Source organism: Psittacula echo, assembly GCF_963264785.1.
Source record: "Psittacula echo genome assembly, chromosome: 4".
In the NCBI taxonomy this organism is placed as follows: Eukaryota; Metazoa; Chordata; class Aves; order Psittaciformes; family Psittacidae; genus Psittacula; species Psittacula echo.
Window position 1 is genome coordinate 5664938 of NC_137738.1, and position 25336 is coordinate 5690273.

The 25336-nt window shown below is 36.6% G+C and overlaps 1 protein-coding gene across 1 annotated transcript in view; it reads right to left on the bottom strand.

The window, feature by feature from the left end:
* Positions 1 to 25336, bottom strand: part of CAMKMT (calmodulin-lysine N-methyltransferase) — a gene marked incomplete at its 3' end in the record, with an annotated part of 211457 nt that overhangs the window by 22190 nt on the left and 163931 nt on the right. The window contains exons 4-7 of the mRNA XM_080616738.1: positions 19845 to 19905; positions 16797 to 16851; positions 15680 to 15743; positions 10726 to 10792 (exon numbers count right to left, since the gene is read on the bottom strand). Coding sequence (XP_080472864.1) covers positions 10726 to 10792; positions 15680 to 15743; positions 16797 to 16851; positions 19845 to 19905 — 247 coding nt within the window. The remainder of the gene's footprint in view (positions 1 to 10725; positions 10793 to 15679; positions 15744 to 16796; positions 16852 to 19844; positions 19906 to 25336) is intronic.

The following is a 25336-nucleotide window of genomic DNA, read 5'->3' on the forward strand; positions in this document are numbered from 1 at the left end:
TCAGCTATTTTGAATTCTAGTGCTAATGAAAGCAGTGAATCAGAGTCAATATGTATATAAATACCATCAACTACCCATACAAGTTCTTGTAATCCAAACACAATTCCTGAGTGTGAAATACAGAAAAATCCAGTGATATTGCAAAACAACTCTGAGAAAGGTAAAGATGTCCATATGTGTACCTAATGCATATATCTATATGTAATAAAGGGGTGAGAAACAGTATTTTTTTCAGGGATTATTGAGGATGTGACTCTTGGACTTTAGTGGTCAGATCTGAAAGAAATATCGAAGGCACCATGAAGTAAAGGCTGATTGCATTTCCATTTAAAGAAAACCACTGCTAGGAAACCCAGGAAAGTGTTAGCAACAGAAGTCTGAAAACCTCAGTCTTTATGAAGTTTCCTTAAAAAAATAGACATAAGTGTAAAAATACCATTCCACAAAGTCTTTAAATCACTAAGTATGATGTTGAGTGCCAACATGAAAAAAATGCAAGTCTTGCTAATATTTTCCTCTTATTCCCTTTCCAGTGATGCTAAATCAGTTTTCAAAAGCCACTTTTCTTCCAGCAAACTAAGTTTTAAAGCTGTAATACTTTAAAACCTTTCTTTTGAAGATGCTACAGTATTAATAGCTGAAATAAATTTGTAAACTTGAAAGATGTGTTTTATTCTGGATTTCTGTCCAACCCACAACATCAATGTTTTTTTTTTTGTAAAAAAAACCAAACCAGAACCAAACCCAAACCAAACATATTTAAGTCTGTGTAAGGCCCACTCTTGGCATTATTTTGTGCTGGCTTATTTAACTCACGCAGGTTTAGTTTCTTGCAATTGAAAATAGGTAACTCAGTTTCAGCAGAAAAGGGTTTGAACCCATTGGAAATATAAAACAGACTGGGAGCTTTTCTTGGTTACAAAAGGAACACTGAAAAAATAAATAGGATGTAAAGGAAAACCACTACTGCACTGTTCAGCTACAGCTTAGGTCAGACTGATGGTGGCTGAAACCCGGTACCTGCTAATGGCTGCTTTATGGCCTGTATCAAATGTATTTGACCAGTTTTCAGAAGAAAAGTACCCACGTCACAAACCTGTTACTATAATTAGCAGTCTTAATGGTAGTCATAGCAAAAAGGACAAGGACTGAATGAGCTATGGAAAATGAACTATCCTCTCACCTGCAGAGGTGGCTTTTCCAGGTCAGGGATAAAGCACACTACCAAAATAGTCTGAGAAAATAAGTACTGACACTTTAGTTTCCTAGGCTGTACCTTAGAATCACAGAATCATAGAATAGTTAGGGTTGGAAAAGACCTTAAGATCATCCAGTTCCAACCCTCCTGCCATGGACAGGCAAATCTCACACTAAACCATGCCACCCAAGGCTCTGTCCAACCTGGCCTTGAACACCACCAGGGATGGAGTATTCACAACTTCCTTGGGCAACCCATTCCAGTGCCTCACCACCTTAACAGTAAAGAATTTCTTCCTTATATCCAATTTAAAAGTATTCTAAAGTATTCTACAGTATTCTAAAGCAACAAATTCATTGAAAAAAAGTCAAACCATCAAACCCACCAAACAACACAATCAATTTCCTCCCTCTCCTCCTCCCCAATTTATATTTTAAATAGAGAAGCAAGCCAGAAAATGTGATTAGGTCATGATAAAAAGTATTATACTGATAACTGAACAAAGAGATCAACGAAGAAAACAGAGACTTTAAGTACTACCAATATACCCCCAAATAGCCCCTCATATTTCAAAAGAAAAAAAAGCATAACAAAACAGCAAATGTTGCAGGGATAGTTATGGCAGCCAAGGCTGCACTTCCCCTGTACATTCTAATTTATGGAGGATAGCCTGACAAATGTCGACACTCTTTCTTACACTGGTAAAATATTTCAGCAATCTGCAACAAAAGACCTGATTTTACAGGTTTTTATTTCTCATGTAAAATTCCTCATTACTATTATTATTCAACTTCTGTTATTCAGTGTTTGTCTTCTGTGCCTGTGCCTAGGCAGGTAACTTACGTGAGAAAAAAACAGGTTAAGACTCTGATTGTTAAAACTTGAAACACTTCCAAGTCCCTCTGAGATGTTCTTGTGATGAATGGCATAGGCTAGAGTAGCTCTCAAGTTAGCGGAAAAGTAGTTGTGCAGATAAAGACAAAAAATCAAAATTAGAAGGAAGGACAAAAGACACAAAAGCTTTACTTGCTTCAAAATGTATTAATAGTTTCAATAAAGATGAAAAAAAAATTGTCCCACTTAGCAGATGAACAGCTACCAAGAACCCCCATCTACCCACCTCTTCTTTTCATATTTTAATTTAGGCTTCATTCTTTGAAAAGCATTATCATTGGTAAGCATACAGGTTCAGGTAGAAGATTTTTGTCTGGGGGTTTATATGACTTTTTCTATGACATTAACCAAGCAAGTTCATTAACACATTAACAAAAGGAATCATCAGGATGTTTCTCCACACCTTGATCTTTGTTTGAGATTCCTTAGTTTTGTATAAAGACCAAGAAGATGGATTTTAATCTAGCGAAAGAGGCAATATGTACACCTATCATTACAGCTCCTCTGAAGAGTCTTGCACATTTGCCTACTATAATTTCCCCATCTTTCTCATTATTTTCTCATTAGATTGCTCTTATTTCTCTCCCTTCTTTCACCTCTGCCTTTTTTCCCTTTACTGCTTCACTTTGCTTTGTATTCTTATCCATTTTCTCATTCCCTACAGTGCATACCTTAACCAAGGTTAAGTTTTCAACCACAAGGTATGCAGCATCAAACATTCTCCCTTTCCTCTCAGACTTCTAAGCAGTTTGAATGTGATATTTACAATTGCTGATGGACATTTCCTTCTAACAATCTTCTTGCAGATTTTGGCAACTTCCACATTTATCTTTGTTAAACTCTGCTGCTCAGAATCTGCACTTTATACTCATTCTTCTGAATCCTTTTCTCTTCTGCAAAGTAAAAACTTGCTATTAATTAGAATTTTTAATTCCACTATTTTCTACCTGGGTTGTCTCTTACTGGTTTTTCTTTTTCCATTGTGCTCTTCTGAAGATTATCTTCAGACCTTTCCCACATTTCTGATAATTTCACAATGTTTCACCTCAACCTCTCCCTTTGAATTTTACTTCTGGGCTATGTCATCCATAGAAGCTAAACCCAGCTACCCATTTTTGGACTTCACACACTGTGTATCCACTCACAACTCTGTTTTTCACAGCCTCAATGAGTGAGAAGCTCATCACCATTAAAGTACAACAAGGCATTGTTGTTACATCCTTTTCTTGATCCCTTTGGACATAACCATTAATTCTAGTCTGTAATCTAGACTTAGCTCAGACCTTCCTCTATATTTGCATACCTCAGCTCTGTTCAGATTTTGCTTATTCACTCTGCATAGCATCTCTAAGAAGTTTCTTATCTAGCCACTCAACTTAAACTCTTGACCACGTCATCATCACTTATATCTTAACATCACAGTATTATTCTCTCTGCTCTTAGAAAACAGACTTAGACTCAAGAAAGTGCAGTCTTGCCCTATTAATATTTGTTCAGCAGGCTGCTGTAAAGATTGTTTTTCTGGCCTACAACCCTGATCTTGTCATCTCTTTGTAGTCCTCCAGGTAAGTTGTAAGTCTTCTTTTCCAAATGCTTCACAAGAGTTTACTTCCATATTTTTATTTTCTCGTTCAATATTGAAAGGCCAAGTTCATTCTTTGATCAGCCTACCGACATCTTCCACTTTTCAAGCAAGCAGCTTGAAGATTTTCTTCCACCATGTTATTCATGAACATTCACAAACCTACTTTGTTATCCTTGAAACTACATTAAAATAGCACCTACAAAAACTGAAAAGAGGCTAGGCTGCTCTTGTGCCTCCAACTCTGTCTCTCATGCCAACTACAGTTATCCTCATTGTCCTTCCTCACCATATCTATCTCTAGTCTCGGACCATAGACTCTTAATAGAAACTGCCTTTTTGCTCCGTGCTTCTACAATGCTTGGTACCACAATTCATGATGAAACCTCATCACATTAATGTGGTAATGCAAAAGAAAAAAAGAAAAATTACCAAAACCAACCATTGGTCCCTTCTAACTTGAGATATTTTACGATTCTATGATTCTACCTAGGTTTTCCTGCCTAAAATTTCCTTTCTAAAAGTGTCTGATAAAGTTACATGCTTCCTTTATTCCTTATTCTGAGAACATATTTTCTCTTATTCTGTACAATGTATTTTGCTAAAATTCAGATGGGAACATTACAGTTTTGTCTTCAAAAATTCTAACACTTCTAAAAGTTCTAACACTTACACATTTGCTGCATACCAAAAGCTGCTAAATTTTTGGGACATAATAAATACACTGCACGTAAATACAACTGTTGCAGAATAAAGTTTTGCATTTTGTAGACACATCACAGCCCAACATTCATCACATTCAGCGAGAATACCTTGTATAAAAATGCTATTAATAAAAAAATACCACTGGTGTTTGCAAATTTGTTTGAAAAATGAGAAAGAGCAGAAAAGACGTAATTCAGAAGTGCTTAAATTCTGAGGGCAGAAGGGACCATAATAACACACAAGACTTCAAATTTCTGTATCAAGCCCATGTGTCTCAGGAAATTAATACAAGTTTCAGAAAGATACTGAACTTGATTTAAACACATTCACTGCTTAAGAAGCTATCACTTCCCATGGAAAAACGTTCGACTGTATTATCATTCTGTCAAATCTCATTTTTTTCTAGACTGAATTTGTCTAGCTTCGATTTCTACATCTTGTTAGGTACTTGTAAGCTAGATTAAAGAGTGATCTTCTATTAAAGAATTTTTTTTTCCCCCACGAGACTTTCAGATCAAAATCAATTCATTTCTTAACAATCAAGTCATTTCTTTGACAAGTTAAGTAAACAGAGCTATTTAACTCTCTCATTTCCAGACCCTGATTCACTCTTAAGCCTCTTTTGTGAACCCCACTCATTTTCAGTATCCGTGTTAATGCTTGAATAACGGAATATTAATGGCAGATTAATGAATTAAACAAAGATAACAGTGTAAGCATCATTTTGTCAAAATTTAAAGTTTGTTCCAACTTTCCTATGTCTGTGGCAAAGATTAGCCAAGAGCACCTGTGAATAAGAAAGTGTGCAAAAGATACTCAATGACTGCCTATTAAGGTAGAGCCAAGGCAGACAAGGAAGGGTAGACAAAGATTCAGTGGTAACAACATGAACCAGGACACAACGCAAAAGCTGGCTAAAAAGATGAACATCCAAAAAAGCATAGGGATAAAATAAATAAACTTCGATTCTAACATCTCATGGACATTTTCCTTTAAAGCCCTAGTGAGAAAGATGAAAACTTTCTCTTTCAGTGGTCTCCACCTAGTCTTTCTGTTTAGTCCAAGAGAGTACTCAACCAAAACCAACTATTGGTCCCTTCTAACTTGAGATATTTTATGATTCTATGATTCTACCTAGGTTTTCCTGCCTAAAATTTCCTTTCTAAAAGTGTCTGAAAGTTTTACCAAAAGCATGGCTTTTTAAGCTAAAGAGACCATAATAAAATAGCCAAGGATTTGACCAAGACTTAAAATAATGCAACACTATACTTTCAGCTAGCACCTAGCTTTTCTTTCTATTCTCCCAAACACCTAGAATTTTCCCTACAAAGCCTCTTATCTTTTCAAGGTTTTTTTTATATATTCTTATGTGGTCACATAAAGAAGGCAGAAGAAGCTACAGTGCAATTTAAAACAAATTGCAACTCTATTAAGTCAACATAACTGGCTGAAATACACAAATAGGAGAGGCTTGGAAGTTCATGAAAGTCAGCTAATATGACCAAATGGTAAAAAAAGATTATTTGAAACAAGATGCCATTCCTCCAAAAGTTGAACTTGCACCCAAATAAAGAAAAGATCACAAAAATGGAAAATTTAATATAATAATAAAATTAGAGAGGCCAAAAATGATTGTACTCATTTTTTTTTTTTTTGTTCTAAATATTCCTTCCAAGATAATCAGGACACAGAATGAGCACTCAGAGAGGATAACAACATTTCAGAGATGTGAAATTAATTCTTTGCATGAGTACAAAGAACTCACTTCACTCTAGACGAGAAGCCTTTTTTGATGTGTCTTTTGCAAAAGGCAGTCCTGCTTTATAAACCTTGCACTCTTCAAAGGTGTCACCAAGTATTCAGATAAGGGTGATCTGGGTAACACAGGCTGCTTCTGATTCCAAAAACTACTGGCAAAGACCCTCACCAACAACATTTAAGGAAAGTAGACAGTCACTGGAGAAGAGCAGTGGCATGGTTAAATAATAGAACAAAATACAGTATGATCAGAGGTATGGAAATAGTTTCCACCTGAGTTGGTTTTCTGTGATAGAGTGCTACAAATCCACAATGGGCATGAACAGACAGACTGTTCATTGCTTCTTCCCACACATACATAAAGCGATCAAATTAAGAGAATGGGAACCAGAAGCCTCTTCTTCCTTACCAAAGAGCAGGAAACATTCCTTTTGGTAGCTCCCCCCTTGCTAATAGATGCTGTCATGCAGAGGGTTACATGAGGAGACTGGAAAAGTAGTCGGAAGAAGGGAATTCCTTTAGGGTTGCTAATCTGACAAGCACAAAAAGTTCAATAAATATGTTTTCAAAAAGCTTGAATTTAGCCACGTTCGGATCATTCTGACAAATGAGAAGAGAGTCTTTATTAAGGCTGTCCTACATTGATGTAACCTGTTGCATAACCAGTTGAAATCAGAAAGCTGGCATATTTGAAGAACATTGCAGTAAGGTAAAATATTCACATGTTGACAGTTACAGAGAAAGAGGTAATTAATGTAAGGATGGAATGAGGATACTACAATTCAGTGCTTTAGCATTGAGACATCCACTACTACACCGATGCCATTTAGTCTTAGAAAGATTTTCTTTTAAAGGTTTAATTCTAGAAGCTTATAAATTCATTACATTTCTAAGGAACACTAAAATCTTGGATAAGATTATAACCTATGTTAAACTTTAAGGAGAAGGAGTTGTCTCTTTTGGTCATGTGGTTATACATCTTTATGTGGATTCTAATGTTGACCATTGAATGAACAAAATATCTGATACATTATTACTAATCAAATCAAAAGGTCCATCACACCACAAGCATTTCTCTCTTGATGTACTTGTTTACACTCTTATGTGGAATGTGATCTCTTCGAGGCAACTCTTACCAAAACAATAACTTGTCCACAGCTAAAACTCATAGGTCCCATATCAGCAATAAGTATACAAATTTTGTTCTTAACACATTCAGTCTTCCCAGACAAGGGAATCTGATGGAAGGACAAATTACCTGGTAGGTAAGACAGACAGAGTCTGTTAACCTTTAGAATGTACTGCAAGCCTTCCTGTTTGATAAAGATTTTCCATCACATTTGTAATAATAGCAAATTCTACTGTCCGAGTCCCTGCTTCAGGAAGATTTTCACATTAAAACAAAGAGAACAAAAAGAGCAGAGATTCCTTGACATTGTTATTGCTAATTTAATCATTGGTGGACATATTCAAAACCATGATACAATGCATGTCAAACTAACAGTTGATGGTAGGAATGACTGCTATCAGGATAACTCATAGGCTAAGCTATGTGGCCTACAATGTGATTCATGGATAATTTTTTAACTGTGAAAAACAATAATTGTCAAACCCACACAAGTATTAATATGCCTTAGTATGGCAAGTCATTATTAGTAACTTGGTGGCATTACTGTACCTATTTCCAGTATGCATAAGCAAGAAATTCTGAACATACCCTCAGAAGCTAAAAATAGAATTGTATATCCACTGCTGAAGTAAATTGTTTACTAAATATCTATTATTACATTATAACACATAAAATGACAAACTGCCAGCTTGGCTTACATTACAGTACTTTTAAACAATAATCAGGAGTTGGCAGAGAGCTAGATAAGTGCTCGTTTACTGCATTTTGTATAAATCTAAAGAAATAAATGTATGGCAGGTTGTCCTAATCTTAACTTCTCTTGGCTGATACTGGATTGTTCCTTTTTGCCCCATACATGTTTTCCAAGTCTAGACTTAAATGTCTGGAACAGTTACAAACTGATTATCATACTGATAATTTCTGCTCCACGTGTAAGGAAAAGAGTACAAGATCCTGACAAGAGATGAAGGGGCAGTGAGAAGGGTCTATTCTGAATTATCTTTTATATGGAAAGAATCTTGGAAGATTACACTAGTCACTGTGCAAAGCTGCAAGAGTGCACAGTGTTTAAATGACACGTTTAAATGAGGAACATGCTTTCTTCAGATGAGTGTTGCAGTAAGTCACTTAAATATATCACTATATTCACTTACGTGCAATCTCTGATCAATGTAAAAGAAGTAACCTCATGTCACTTCATATGCCAGTGTTGGATTCTTCTCTACAAAGCACTACTTTTCCTTGTGGGCTTCCCCCCCCCCCCCATCATTATATATACAACTTCAGTCGTAGGAAAAGTGAATCAGGGATGCATTTTTCAGATTTTACATCAGCCTTTTAGTTTCTTCAAGGCCTTGAGAAGTGATCAAATAACTTTGTTATTGCCTTCATCACATGTCATTACTGAATCTGAAGGACTGATCCATCCATTAGCACTTCTCAAGTAACTAAACAGAGCATAACCTTAATTTTGACAGGAGAAAGAAACTATTAATGTGTATGACAGAGAAACGCATGATGATCATTATATTGAGGATTAGAGAGTCATTTGAATATCTATTTTAGAAAACTTTACACTGTCGCAACAAATCTGCAAAAGCCTTAAGAACGTACAACTAAAACTCAAATTATGTGTTTATGATAATGATCCTATAGCACTTCACTTTATGTTGTAATTTAATTATTTTATTTACGCAAATAAGGCCCTCAATGCTATTGCACTCAAGAAGTTAAACACTTGACATTTTTACTCCTTAAAATGCAACATTTTATGATGTCTAGATATGTTTATTAATTAGTGATTATTAACACCCAGTAAACAACATCATGTCTTGTAAAAACACAATCTTTCTTCACAGCGTGAGGCTGAAATCTATTATTCACTGATTCCATATGCTGAAATACACTCAAATGATCACAAATGACCTTAAGCATTAGATAAATGTAAATGAGGACAGGGTAGAAAATGTGATTTTGATTGATATCTAAAAGACCAGGTTTGAAGTCTTGACAAGGGATGAAATCTGAAATTTCATATAAAGTACATGGCAATTGGAAATCTACAACATCTAAGCTTCTGGATGGATGTACCACATAGCCTCTCCTCAGCAGGGACACGATCTGAGACTGCTCACAAGAAGCGTTCAGCGCGTGGAACCTGAAAGACCATTCCTGGGGCCTGTGTGACCTTTGTCTACTTGGCAGGCACTTATTAGGATGCAGGGATATATCTCTAAGTTACATGCATGTACACCCTAATGAAGGCAGAATTTTTCTAACCTTAAGTGCTCACTTAAAAGAACTTCTCTACACAGAATGGCTGCCTAAGCATAGGGATAAATGATGTGAATGATAGCCACTAAAATTGTATGGGTTTAACCCTTTATGTTAATAAGCTTATTCTGCTGTAACAGCTTGCCTTTCTCAGCCCTTTTTCAGCTTTACTTTTGTCACTTTGAGAAGGCCTGAGAGCCCTTCCAGAATGAGAATCATCCAAAAAAAAAAAAAGAAGATTCAGACACACAAATAAGAGGGCACTATTGGCTCTTAGGTGGCTATCTCAAAGCATATTCTAATTCTTAACCCTATACCATGAATATGAAGCCCTTTACAACTTTCAGTACTACAAGGCATAAACACACTTCAAATTTTCAGCTGCTCCCAGTCCACACTGTACCAGGAGGTGCCTCAATGGAATACACAGTTAAACAGCTAACCTCAGTGGCACCAACTACTATAGGGTGGGTCAAGAAGAGTTCTGGAAGTTACCTGAAACTGAATTCCCTGAACCTCTACACTGCTCACCCTCCAGAGCATCCCTAGGGGGATAACTTGGAGACAACAGAGCTGGTGCACTATGACACAAATTCTGGGTGTGCCCTGCACCCTAGGACATAGTCAATGAGCGAAGGGCCTCAGCACGCTGTGCCTGGTTCCCACACTCCCCCCGTCTGTCCTTGCAGTGACAACACAATACTGATTGCACAGACAGGGTGACCAAAACACCTCCCATTGATACTCCAACAACATCCACCCCAAGGGCAAATGGGATTTGCTCCCACCCTGAATTCTCAGAGCTATTTAAAATGAAACCTTGCCAGTCATTTGGGTACATTCATCCTAAGCCTCATATTCAGTACAATGAGTAATGTTGATTCCGAAGCAGCCAAATTTCAACCATGCACTAAACCACAGCTTGAAGTGACATAGTATACGTTAAAAAAAAAAAAAAAATACAATGGAGAGCTTATGTCACCAAGATTAATAATACTGCATTTGATATGGTAAAAAGCATTTTTTTTAATACTTCCAATACTTCTATCTTGCATCACTTACCCTCTTGTACATACATCTGTGTCAGCATCAGTGGTATAGGTCACAATTTCACACTTTTGAATACGTTTCACATTAAATACACAATGACATGCAAGAATCAGTAAGAGTTTAGCAGAATCTTACCAGCTTGACACTTTCTGAGCCTTAAATACTCCTGCATTTTGGTTTCTTGTGATGATCTCATTTACATCTGCAGCGTATTTGTTAAGAATTATCTACAAAATTGGATCAGTAATAAGAATAATAATAAATACTTTTTTTCATTGCTAACACCTTCATAATGTCTTTTATCTGTTTAGTCTTCTTTAATCTGTGAGAAGAGTCAGTCTTTTTTCAGAAGCATAAATTTTACATTGCCCCCCACTTCAGGACATCAGCCATATATATCTATACAGCAACTTGTTTTTGTTGCCTATCTATCTCCACTGTTTACAGTTAAGGAACTGCTAGTCCTGTAGCTATAGAGGGAATTGAAAGACTTCCCGTACCTTATGTACATTTAAAGGTAACTGTTGGTTAAAACATAAGAAATCCAACACACAACGGGAGCACCTTAACCTTTAGGTAAGGGAGTTTCTAGTCCATTTGCTTTCTTGAGAATGGTTTGGAACCACCATAAAAGATAGTGGAAAGCAATAAATGCCTTTTCTTCCCCATAGGTACTACAGCAGTGGCTCAGCCTCATGTCTCAGCTTCTGTTAGTTTGGAAGATCAGGTAACAAACTTGGGTAGCCATTCAGGCAGGCCAAAGCAAGGGCTGTCAATGAAGAGTTTCAAGGGAAGCTGTGCCAAATCATCTATGCCTAGAAAGATAACCCTCATAATCACTAGTGGTTAGTAAGACGCCATTGGAAGGAAAAGGTGTAGCAAAGTTGTGAGAATACTGAATGTCACCCAGTGTGAATCCATACATATTTAAACTATTTGTTCTCAAACATAAAAAATTATCCCAAATGGACGATTTTGGTAAAGATGTCAATATTTAAGGAAATCTGATGCTAATTAGAAGATGTTTCTAGGTGCTCAAAATACTTTGAATTCTTTGCAAGTGTTTTTATAAGAAAATGGACCACTACTGTCAGGCTCATTTAAAATATCACTGTATCTTTCTATTTACTTTGCTGAAATCACATATTTGGCCTTTGTAACACAGCTGGAAAGTTATTTTAGGAAAGCCTCCATCCAAACAATGTAAAAGAAAAGACAACTGATACTTCATGAAGCCAAAAACTAGAAATGGAATGACAGAAAACTGGTTTAAACAAATCTCTGTGGTTTGGACGTGCCTTTTAAGTCTTTTCCACAATATGCAATGAGAAGTTGTAATGAATAGCCTATACCTGTGAAGCAAAAGGAAGCCATAAATAAATCCACAAGCAAAGCACGCTCATTTTAAGAGTCAGAAGTAACATTATTGATAAATTAACTACACTGCACTTAAATTATGTAACTGAGACAAACTATTAATAATTGTTGTAAACAAGTTAACAGTAGCTTTTTAAAATGATTTATGAGCCCATGTGTTCAGACATTCAGGCTGAACATGACCTTTCTAACCTAAATTTCCCAGGACTGCTGAAAGATCCATACACTATATTTTAATGGTCATTATAGTGCACTGCAACAACGCTTTGTATTATTGATGCTTTCAGACAGTAGTTCAAGTCACTAGTGCATAGTGTGAAACAGAGCAAAGGCAGAAGGTACACAGCCTCTCTGAAATGGGAGACAACTTTTATCACAAATGAACCTCATCCTTGGTTTTGGATGTATAGATGCTTCCAGTGTCTTGAGGAAACAGAATTTGTTGTTCATGACTATCTCATAGATATTACTAAGCTGGAAAAATGTATCTGAATGCATATCACCCAAAATCACAAAGAAGAATGAATCTGATAACTTTGCCTATGTGTATCTTTATTATTCACTTGAATATTTGCTGCATTTTTCTTTTTAATACTTTCTTTATCTAAATGATCCTGAAAGATAAAACACACTAAACCAACAATGAAGTTTTGAATGAAGCTGAAAAAGCAATAACATCTGTCTTTATTTTATTGATTTTGCAATATAAATGATCTGTTAAATCAATTAAAACCTGGCCATGATAAGCACAAGGAGTGAGTTCGAGTGAAGTCTTTTAAATGGATTAGTAACTCAAATAATAATATCCTTTTAAAAACTTCCATAAACCTCATGCATAAGACCACTGATTAATATAAAATGCAGCTACATATTTCACAGTGAAATGGTTAAAATGACAACAATGAATTTTAAATTAACATATTCATAAAATGTTTTATCTTGTAATATTTCAATAACATATCCTAATGTAGATATTGAAAACATACATAGTGAATGCTTCATGTGGCAGTAAGAAATGGAGAACAATATGAAGAATGTCAAAAATTAAAAGAAAAATCAAACCCTCAAAAGCCTGAGACTTCACAAAGCAAAGCTGTTAGTTATGCTCACTGAATAGCGATAACAACAACAAAAACAACAATAATTATGATGATGATAATAATACAAAGGCAGATTCTCAGATGCAATGCACTATTGCCAGGTCGATTTTCAATTACATTTCACTGATGTATTCATTTGTTTCTTAATGTGCTCATCTTGCCCATTAAGAATAATTAGCAGGCTTGCTTGGTGATTTCCTGGCTTCTGACAGTGATTTTTTTTTCCTTTTTGTTGACAACCACTTTTACTTTTTGGAAAGTAATTTTTGGGTATTATAGTATGACTGGCATGTAATTTAAGCTTCCTAAGAAATTTAAAGGCAAGATGTAAACAGTAATTTTTAAACAAGATTATTTTAATGTATAATACCTACATAAAAAGCATAATACTAGGCATTAACTATTCCTGAAGAGCAAAATCTAGAAAGGAAAACAGTGTTTTATCCCATGTTAATTTAATTTGGTGCGCTAAACAATTAAAAAATACTATCAGAAATAATAAAAATTAGCAGAAATACATCATTTTGGTCTGTGACATTTGGGGGCAAATATTATTTCCAATTACACTAAAAATTCTTACTGTTTTCAGTGAGTATGGCATGGCTGGAACAGATCTAAATTTAGCCTAAATTTCTGTTATAGCCAGTTTCTATAGAAAAGAATGTAACAGAAAATTACCGTAAGACAACATAAAATCACTACTGAGGTTCATAAAACACGTAAAATGCAAGATAGATTTTATTACGTGCACTTTTAAGAACACATTGCACCTACACTGTAAAGTTCTTAGTCTGCTGCACTTTGGCACCCTGCTAATATTAAGCCCATTGTAAAATCCAGCACAATAAAAGTACTTTGAATGCTGAGCCTTCAGAGCACCAAATGTTAAAAAAGAAAAATAAATTCCTGTTGGAGCCTTCCACCAATCGTTCCTCTGAAAGGGATTCACTGAGTGAATACAGATGAAGAGTTCTTGTAAGACTTTTGGAAATAAAAGATATTCCTAAAACACACTGTGAAAAACCAAGGTGTGTTAATTAGAGGACATTAACAGTATCTTTTTCGGGAACAAAAGGACTTTAATTTGTTTCATTCCAAAGACTGAGTGAATACTTTTAGCACTCGCCAATTTTCCTTGCTATTTCAAAAAAGTTCAGGTATGTTTATAGAATCTGCTATGTAAGATATATGCTGACTTGATGATTACTGAGCTCACCTGAAGCTTTCTGTGGGTAAAATGACCTTTTGTTAAATACCTGTCCTTCTATAAAACATGGGTTTGTTTTGTTAGGCTAGTTTTGAAACACTTCTTTCTCCTACATTTTTCAACTTCATAATGACATAGAAGAAAGGCTGGAAGGAGTGATGCTGATTAAAATACACAGAATAATGAATGCTTCCTCCTCCAGACAGGAGTACAACAAACTAGAATTTAACAAAATTAGAATCCCTGGACCCCAGGTGAGAACTTGCATTTTCAAGAAAAAGACATCTACAAAAGCTTCCTTCAAGTTTTAAAAGATATGATCTAGGCTTGGACGTTTTTCCATTAAATTGTTACAGTGTTGTAAGTAATTATAGTTACCTCAGTTACCCCTGAGAACGTCCTCTTAAAGGCAGTACCTAATGCTACTACACTGCAATGCCTCCAATTTTAAGTCAGCAAGTGCAATTTAACATATTTTTTTTTCCACTCATTAGCTCTCAAATACAAACAAAACTCAAATCTAAATAATTCTGATGATGCAGTGGCCAAAACCTGAAAAACTAGTGTCCCTTAAAAGAGCAAATGGAAAGATTACCAAGGAACAAAAGCAAATAGGTATCTTCCTTTTTTCCCCCTCTCAATTTCTAAGGGCTATTAGCATTCACTGTATATATCTGTTCTTGTTCTGTGCTGATATTTAATGTAGCCACAAATTATGCTCACTCATTCTCTCGCTTCGCCAAAGTCTAGTTCAATTTTCTGAACTATGTGTTCATATTAGAAGGGCATAATAGCAATTTATTCTAATATAGGAAATCTAATAAAATACTTTCTACAAGGGACAGAGCAGGTTTACAATCTTACATCAAGAGAAACAATAATAAATTGATAATTGATTAAGCACACTAAATGGGTAATTTGTGGGCAGTTATAACTTAGCAGCGACAATGAAGCCATGCATTTCAATATACACTGGATAAGCTATGAGAATATACAAATACTGGCTTTAAGAGGCTACTATCTGAAAGTAAAAAAAAAATAGAAAATAAATCCAGTTCTGCAAAATGGATATATGAAGGGGAGCTAATGGTTTGATTCCCTGCTATACCTCCTCTGACGTGGAGCATACACACCAGGAATCTTTCAGCACTCAACCACAAGACAAATATTTACTACTGTACTTGCTCTATACCAACACGTGCATTTTTAATTAAAGAAGAAAATGTGGCATTTATTGTGGGGGAAGCTGTAGCTCAGTTCAACATACTCTACGTCTATTTTTTAATTACTTATTTGGGGACTTTTTCTTAATATACCCCATGCTGTCTGTCTTTATATTGATTGTTACTCAGCCAGTAAAAAGGAACGAGCACAACAAACCAGTTTTCTATCTGAATAAGGATACTTTTGATGGCCTTTTCATTTCCATCAGTTAACAGAACTTCTTTGACATCTGCAGAAATAGCAACCTGAAAAAAAGAGCACAGCAAACAATGAGCAAATATGCTTGTCTGTGTGGAAGTGAAGACAGGAGTGACAAGCCTTCAGTATCATGCTTCCTCACCTATTTCTCTGTAACAATCTTCAATCTTTTTTCATTTTATGTCTGCATTATTTTAATCATTCAATCAAATCAGTCAATACTTTTATCATTCCATTTGCGGGAGCCTCTATCTTGCTATCATTCTGTTCCGTAATTGCATTGTGACAGCCGATGATGGTATTCTGAGAGGCTTTCATTTGCGGGCTTCTGTTTATCTAGTAGAGCCATCATACAAGGCTGTCACTCTGCCTTTCAGCTTGCTTCTGTCTGACTGCCTGATGCCCTTCATATAACTTTGCATTGCAGGCAGATGGCTTTGTAAGGGTAATTTTTTTGTGAGCTTTGACATGCTCGCACATTGGGCTGTAACCTCGACACATTGTATAAGAGCGACAGGTTTGTCAAATGCCAATCAGTGTAACAATATGCTTTTATTTGTAGAGACATAAAAACTTGTCTAATGCACTGCACTGCTACATAATATCTCCTGAATACATGACTCAGAACCCAGAGAATGGTGAACGACTCTCCTGAATGGCCAATCTAATTCAAAAGAATCTAATTACCGAGAGCTCTGGATCATGTTTGTTGGTGTAATAATGCAGGCAAAACATTAGCAGCTATATCATGGTGCTCCAACTGTGATTCGCCAGGCTATTCCTGTATCTTAGCAAATGGGACTATAATCTGAAAAAAAAGAAAATGCTTCGGCTATGGCAATGAAAGACAGACCGTACGTGGCCTGGAATGTCACAACAAAAGATATTGACTACACGGAGGTAAAATGTTTCTGCTCATCGAGGCAACCATAAAATCAATATGATACGAAAGCAAGTCAATCTAGAAGGTCTCTCAAGACTCTGCAGCTTGACCGCAGCTGAGGCTGTTGACAGTTCTCTGACCCAGCAGTTGGAGGCACTGGAACATTTTTCCTTTTGTTTCTTCCTCTGAATGGGATTGGAATTGAGAAAAGACCTACCATGAGCCCAGCCAAGCATGTCATGCCACCCCCTAGCTCACACACAGCAAGGTCCCTGAAAGAGAGAAAGGAAATGGTAGAACCCATACAAATTAGATGAAAATGGTCAGAGAGACATATATGTTACAAGAACAAATTGCCATCTGCAGTAAGCACTGAGCTACCAGGAAGTTGTAGAGACATGACTAGGCTACCTCATGTCGTTTTGCGTTTTAAAAATAATTATGAAATAGAAAAGTCACAAAGCAGGCAAATCAGTGGGGGTTCCCTCATTAGTGTTCAGTGCAACATTACCACCGCTGAGCTGAAAAATCTGAGAAGGTTCCCTTTTTTCCCTTGTCAATGGCTCTGTCTTTTAGAACTAAACTAGCTAGAGTAGCGAAAGATACTTGTTAGGAAAGGATAACAATGTTAATCCACATTCATTCTTGCAAAAACAGTTAGAGAAGTAAATGGGGAAATTAATATTATTTATATATCTCTCCATATAGTTATGCCTAAAAGCCTTTCTATATTAAAAAGAGAAAAGTTTTAAAACAAGCCCTATACCACAAAACAATTACACATGAAGAAATCCGATCCTTCAATTAGCACTTAAAACTGCAAGTGACCTACAAACAATGCTGTTATGAACAACGATGGGAACAGCAAACAGCTAAGCCACAGAAAACTAAACGAAGTTAGTGTCAAGAGCCTAAACTGAGCCCGAGCAGAGGGTTGAATACATGGTCTGAAAGGCTGCTTTTAACTTAGACCATACTGTGCTGTTATTAAGCCGTGCATCTGAAATATAATTTGGCGCAGAGAGCGTGCCGGATGGGAGCTTGCAGGGGGAGCCACAAAGAATGTCCTCCAGAGCCATGGCCTGCCCCAGGGGAGGAGGGAGGGATGCTGACCCCGCACCGAAACTGTGTGAAGCGGCATCTGGGGCAAGGCACAGCCTCAGTTTAGGAACATGCTGCTTTATAGCTAAATCTGCGGCAACTGTTACAGCTGGCAGAAACCTCCCCATTGAGACATTTTTGACAGTCAGAAAAGGGAATTTAAATGGAATTTCAGCTAACCAGATTTTTTTTTAATATTATTTTTATTTTTTAGGTACACCTTTTCTTGTTCCCTATAATACCAACATTTGAAAAATCTATTTTTTATGTGAAAGTCTTACCTCCCTACTCACTCGACACTGATATTTAGGAAGAGCATCTAGGAAGCCATATCAGTAGCAGTATACAGATGCTGGTATTTTGTTCACTGAGGCCAGTGGACTAGGCTGTATGACTGTATATTAATGCTTGCTGCCTGCCTGTCTGGAATAGATTTATTTTTCTTAGACTCCACAAATTTCATCTGAAAAAAGTCTAGTTGTCCTGTTTAATGGAAATGGGACAAAAGGCATAGTTCAGAGGAACAAGCTGTACATAAACCCAACGAGAATATAAAACAGATGTGGGAAATGTGCAGTTTGTGCTTTAAATAGAATGATTACAGCATTTTCCTCACCCAAGTTTTTATTTTTCTAAACCACACACATCACATATGTTAAAATATATGCATATGGTTATATATGTAAGATTTGCAAGCCACTTAATCCTTTATAAGAGTCATGCTTATTGAAATAAACACAGAAAGTACCTAGTGTGGGGGTTTTGGTGCATTTGGAACCAAATTTGTATGTTCACAATATACATATATATGTACATATATACATTTATGTGGATAACTCATTTAAGTGCAATCAGCACTGAAAAAACAGCAAGTTTTTAAAATTATATCCTTCTCTCAGGCAATAGTTAGTGACATTTATCAATGAGAATTAAAATCTCATCTGAGCGAACTGTTGAGAGAGCATAATCCTGAGAAATCAACAGCCCACTTCCTCCATGGAAGTTTGAGTGATAGCTGTCTTTAAGCATCCAGGCTTGCTTACCCAAACTAGGAAACTACCCTTTGAGTGAGCAGCACTGGGAGGTTTGCTGTGAAGAGCCTCTAAAAACAAGCCAAGCACATGAGCCACGGCATGGGGCTGGACTGCAAAGTGTTACAGGGACACCACTATGGCAGCAAAAGTCACACATCCACCAAACTCAGAGGAAGGAGCTGCAGCTGCCAGATTAGGTGTGTTAGCTGCCTCCTCTAATGGGGTGGGCTTTGTTCAGGTGGCGGACGGAGTAGAAATGAACCAGGGTATGCTTTGGTACCAGGTCTTTGATTTCAGATAGGACTCTGAGTAAGCTGCAGGAACCAGCTCGCAGCTTTCAGCTTTGGTACAAGAGGCAAGGACTTAGAGCTTGGTCTTCGTTATTTTACCAACATCGTACGTACACAGACTGAGGGATTTTGTATACTCCAAGCTGGTTTACTTGGTATTAGCCTTGCACCCTCACTCAGAACACAATTTATGCCTCCAAATGCATTGTTATAATGGCTTTTCTTGCACCCCATTCATCCTCTGGACAATGAAACTTCAAGGATTTCCAAGTGCAAAGCTCTGTATACTCAAGGGGAAAGAGAGAGGATGCAGGACGGATTTTCTTTTCAGGTGTTCCTACTGGAGCCTCGATAACCGTCTCCTATAAGTTGAGAAAATGTTAAAAAAGAATAGCAAATAAAAGTGCAGCATGTGTCAGAATTGTTTCACAATACTTAAATACAGGTGTAAATTCCTCCATTGCTATAAGCAGTGATTATTATGTATTTTATCAGGTAATATTTTACTTGCTTTCCCAACAGATGTTAGTTTAAAGAATGTCTTATTTTTCCTGACCTTCACAATCAGCACTGATTGATTGGAGCTTCACTTTTGTTTCCCAAAAATCAAAGTGAAATAAAATGCCTTGAGTGGAAATCAAAAGTCTTTGACATGTAACAGAAAGCTTGCTGTGCAATATTAGTACCCAAAGGCAGCTCAGAATTCTTTGTTAAGAGCAACATGCTTTCACCTTGAACATTTTAAATTTAATCTGAAGACTTAAATCATAGCAATCTTTACCATGCATATACAATAAAACTAACAGATTGGAAAATATCTTTTTATGTTGAACTCTGTACCTGAATGTTTCATTATGCTTTAGGCAGTAGTAAGCCAGCACTTCCTCAGATGGCCAGAGACCTATAAAACAAAGATATTCACCTTCTTAGAACACTTTTTTTATTGTCTAAAGTAATATTTGAATACATATTACCATTTGCAGACCTCCACCGTTTCATTTTCTAAACCTGTCATAATACCATAGAATAAAGAAACAAATAAGACTGTCAATGGAACATTTCTGATTTAAGCATGGGATCTGAATATTTCATAGATCTCATCCTGACTAATCAGAATAAGTCTAATCAGAATTAGACTAATCAGAAATTTACTTTATAGATACACACGCATAAACATACACTCATATCTATACATTTTATTGTCAAGACTTTACAAGTCATATAAAATTTCATTCTACAAAACTTCTGATATTTGGGCATTCACATGAACATCAGTGATGTTGCCACCCTGCCTTGTAGCCTGTTTATAACAGTGGACAGGAGCCCCCTACTTTTTCATTAGCTGTGCTCTCCAGTCATTTAGTTTCTTTCCAGTTTCTTTTTCATTAGCTCTTTTCCTCTTTGGTTTTGTTAGGCATCAGTCTGACTGTAACGGACACTGACCAGCCACACATGCTAAGGCCAAATACAGAACAAGGGCAATAATGCAGTATAATTTCTAGTTGTGGCTCAAGAAGTTCCTGGGAGGGAGAAGAGACACACGTTTAAAGTTCTGTTTAATAGTTGCCAAAGGATTTTTCTAGTTGTTCTGTGGACTGTGGTGAACTTCTCATAGCTGCAACATCCTACGGCAGGAAGCACCACACTTCTACAGTGCTGTATAAACACTTCCTCTCTCTTGTTTTGCACTTGCCTCCCTGTTAGTTTCATTTGAGGCCCTCAATCTCTCACATGGAAATAAACAGCAGCAATATTGTCTTTTATTGGTTTTTTTCCCCCTATGAATAATCTGTATCATTCATGACTTTATAAGCTTCCATCATAAAACTTACACTGGCCATTGTTAGCGTGGCAAGTACTTGGAGGCACTGGTCATTGACTTCGAGGCCTCCATGCCCATTTACCCTTTCAACACCATTCATTCATGAAATTCACCATTTCATCAGACCAGTTTCCCACTTGAACATCTAAGTGAAGTGCTGTGGCCCACAGAGAGGGCATCACAGGCCTGCGCATCTCCTGCAGGCACCAGTCTCCATTGCCGGAGGGAGCCTGGGGAAAACAGACTTGCATTCAGGCACTTGAGTTAGGTTTCCAAAGTTAAGGGAGGATAAATGAAAGGCAAATGCAGCCAAATTATGGTTGTATTTGCTTTCCATCTGTTGTTGCCTAGCAATGAAATAACATGCTTAGATGTGTATCCACAGGTAAAAAGCAAGGGGAGCCTCTCCCCACAACACACAGCCTTATGAATTAACATGACAGAAACTTAATATTATGAACTACAGACAGTTTTCATAAACTTAAAAACAAGTGAGAGCATCCTTTAGATATTTCTAGACAGGTAAACTGAATCCCATGCAGCTTGCTATGTATGTGCATCCTTTTTTACATCTTTTTATTCTCAAGACTTTAAAAACATCTCAACATAGTTAACAAAAGCAGAAGTTTGAGAGAAAAACTATCTTCCTTTCAAATCACTTAGAGTCTGACTGTAACTACTGAACGTACAATTCTTCCTTTCCATCCAGTAAGTAGTCTGAACTACCCTTACTCACAGTGATAAATACTGAAAATTCATGAATGTATTGTCTGCACACAGATCAAGCAAAAGCCTAGACAGGATTTGGCCAAAACTTTGCATATAACATCTGCGTAACAATAAAAGAATAGAGTATACATGACAAAATCACTAAATCAATATTGCTATTTGTCTTATTTATGATAGTTTAGGCCGATTAGGTGTTTGTGAACGTGCTATTTGCTTCGACTTGCTAAGGGTTAAAATAAAATATTCACACAAGACTACCCATTCTTCAGTGAAACATACACTAAGAATTGTACAGGATTTTTCATCTCCCTTTTGAGCATTTCAATGCTTTTGAGCATTGAAATATGCTAAAATGACAGATTTTGCAATAAATATAATAACTGTTTAAATATTTTAGCGTATAACATAAAGAATGTTTCAGTTTGCTGTGACTGGTGTATACTCAAGCAATAAAAGTGCTATTTTTCGTATTTAGTGAAGACACGGCTAATTTAATACCATTTATAATACTTACATCTCGCTTCACAAAAAAACCTCCACGCCCACAAACACAAAAAACCTCAACCCTTTTATAGCAAACTTTTAGCCTGAGCGAGTTTTAAAAATACTTGTCAACTGCAGGAAAATCCTTCAACATCTGACTTCTCAGTACCCTCAGTCACTTTTCTACAGTTATTATTGAAAGGGCACTTTGAATGGTGTCACTAAATCTTTTATGAGGGGTCACCATTCTTTCCCCTGCTACTATTACAATGTTGATACCAGCTGAAACTGCAGGTGTATCAGATAGCTCTGTGCTGAGAGAAGGGTGAAGCATCTTTGGAAGGACAATGTTCTTCTTCAGGCGGATGCCAGGGATGCACAGGATTCTCCTCCCTGCTTCCTTCCCCCATAGGGAAGGAAGTATCATCTCAGCAATGATATAAGTGGCTGGCAGCTAAAGGAGTCAGGAGGTCTCCCATGAACACAGGTCTCAAGTACTCCCACTCTATGGACGAACACACAGTGCTTCCAGCTAAGCCAAGAAGCCAGAATACCTGTGTTAATTTTAGTAAAAGGAAAAGCTGCTCGTGCTTGAACAGGTAGGCAAGCCTCTTTACCTTCAAAACAGGGATAAGCTTAAAGATCCATGTGGAGGAGTTTGCATTCTGTCTTCTTCCCCTTCACTTTGATCTACATTTACCAACACAATGACCTACATTTTGAAGTTGCAAGTATAAGATAGTTCTGCTTCTGATAGAAAACACACAGCTGGAATGCAGCAATTCTGATGAGTTAACAACTACCACTAGGTTGTGAAAGGTGTAATTTATTTCCTGCAAACACATACATATGGATATGGATTAAGTTTCCCTTGAACACATTTAAAATAATTCTTTCATATTTAAAATAAAATAATTCCCATTTTGTATTATGAATTTGATTATAAATACATAACATTGGATGGGTACCTATTTGCATGTGCAACTACTTACACATGACAGTCAATTATTTACATGAGTATAGGCAAAAGAGTTCCAAAAGGCCTCCAAATACTGCTTATATTTAAAAGGCTATAAATATACCACAAATACTAGAAAGAGTGACTAAAAATTTCACTGTAGAAGCAGACAGCGAGAAACAAGAGTTTCTTTTTGCAAAAATAAATATTTTGCAGAATTTACTGGAGGTTTTAAAATTCTTTATCATCTCAACTACAACGTGAAAAGAGAATAATTGCTAGAAAACACTGGAATCTCTAGTAAAACAAATAAGTTATGTTGGTGTTTAAAGGACAGCCTCAAGAAGGACTGTGATTTGGCATGTCTGAAGACATGAGAGAGAGGCTGTGCTCACAGAGTAATGCCTGCCTGCGTTTCAACTCTTTGCAGGTATACTTTCACCAAGAGGATGGAGTAGGAGATCCACCACAAATGCACCATTAGAGCGATGATGTGTACTTCCAGACAGCTTCATATTTACTACAGTAGTAGGGGTAGAAAAACATTATCTCTAAATAGTATGATGATGGATGGAGAAATACTACATATGCAGAGGCATACAAAATGCAGGCATTTCTACAGCCTTACTATAAAATCTTACCACAGTAATGGAATCTACCTCACAAGAACTTAATGACATAACTAATACCCCAGTTTAGCACATTAGCAACCAAACTAATAGAGACAGATTAAGTTACCTAAACAGAATGAAATTATGGGAAGGCCAAGTAAAACACTTGATCATCGTAATACCTTGAGGTATGATGTAAGCTAAAAGACACCCAAAATTTTCCTATAGAGGAAACACTAACAAAAATCCCAATAATGCTAAGAGCACATACATTAGGTTGGTTTTATTACTCTTACAGCACTTGCTAATGGAAAGTGTCAGGTCCTTCTGCACTAGCCACGGCAAAACAGTTCTTTAAAGCAACCTTCAACCCACATGGAATAAACCACGTGTAGAAAGCACTGTTTTAACCATTAGATGGAGCATGACATGTCCAAAGGAATAAAAAAATCTGATTCTTCTGCATCAAATCTAAAAATGCTGAATTCTGCATGATATTACAGAGAATTTTCTAGTAGAAATAAATTATCCAGTATTCAAAAAAATTAATTAAGATATTACTGTTTCTTGTCTGTGGCTTTTTACCACATATTTAAGGCATGCTGTGACACATTTGGATAACAATGTTGAGATCTGATGTGAAGTTCTTAAAAGATAGCATGTTATTAGAATATTCTCAGGATAGAGTGCTGAGAGTTTTGAGATGTGTCTTTTTAAAGAAGACATTTGATTATTGGAGCCACTAAGTGTCTGCATTGCTCCATAGGTACAAAGAAGTCACAGTAGCTACTGATTACATTAACTGGGACAGCATATCAGTGGAACTGTTGTCTACTGTCTGCCAACGTTACACACAGGAAGCAAACGGGCAACTAGAGCTGACAGGTGAACAGTCACCTTGAAGCTCTGAGTAGGAGGTGTAAATCTGTCTTACAACTGCTTCACTCATGCTAGAAGATTAGGAAGTTCCTTTCCAAGCTAAGCCAAATTGAAAGTTTTGTCACTTTTCCCTAGCAATTTACATGGTCACATGTACAGAGGTCTGATCTCAAAATTCAAATTTTGTCTTTCATCTGCGCTACTAAACTATGAGATGTCTTCCTGTTCATTTGAAGTTTCAAGTAAATTTTTTTACAAATCCTATCTTAACTCTCAAAAGCAAAGAGAATTTAAATTTGAAAAGTCAGTCATTTTCCCCAGATGAATATTCTCAAAAAGACCTTTTTTTCTGCTATGCCCTGATTCTTGACTACATGAAATCATCTTATTTGCTTTAATACTCATCGAAGCGAGATGAAAAAAAAAACCCAACACATTATGGGCAAAGAGATTAATAATGTCTCAAAAGAAGTACCAACAATTGTACTGAACAACGATGAATTGTTTTCTAACCCTGAGAAAAGTATTTTTTATCCTTCCCGGCACCAAGACGCATTGGAGGAGAGCAGAACAATCTCTGGCACCACAATGGACTGTGTAGAGGTGTTCAATTAAGTACCTATCCAGAAAGGCAACTATTCCCCATCTCCTCTGCTAAAAGACTATAGAGTGGATGAAAAATTCCTGAAACTAAGATATGTATTTGAACAGGCTATTCTAGGAATTTAACATAAGGAATTCTAGGAATTTAGAATAAGGTCCTTCCTCTCTTACTGCAGCATCATTAAAATCCTAATTTTAAACTATCAAACCTTGTTTTCTACTGACTGTGCTTTATATTAAAGTTACA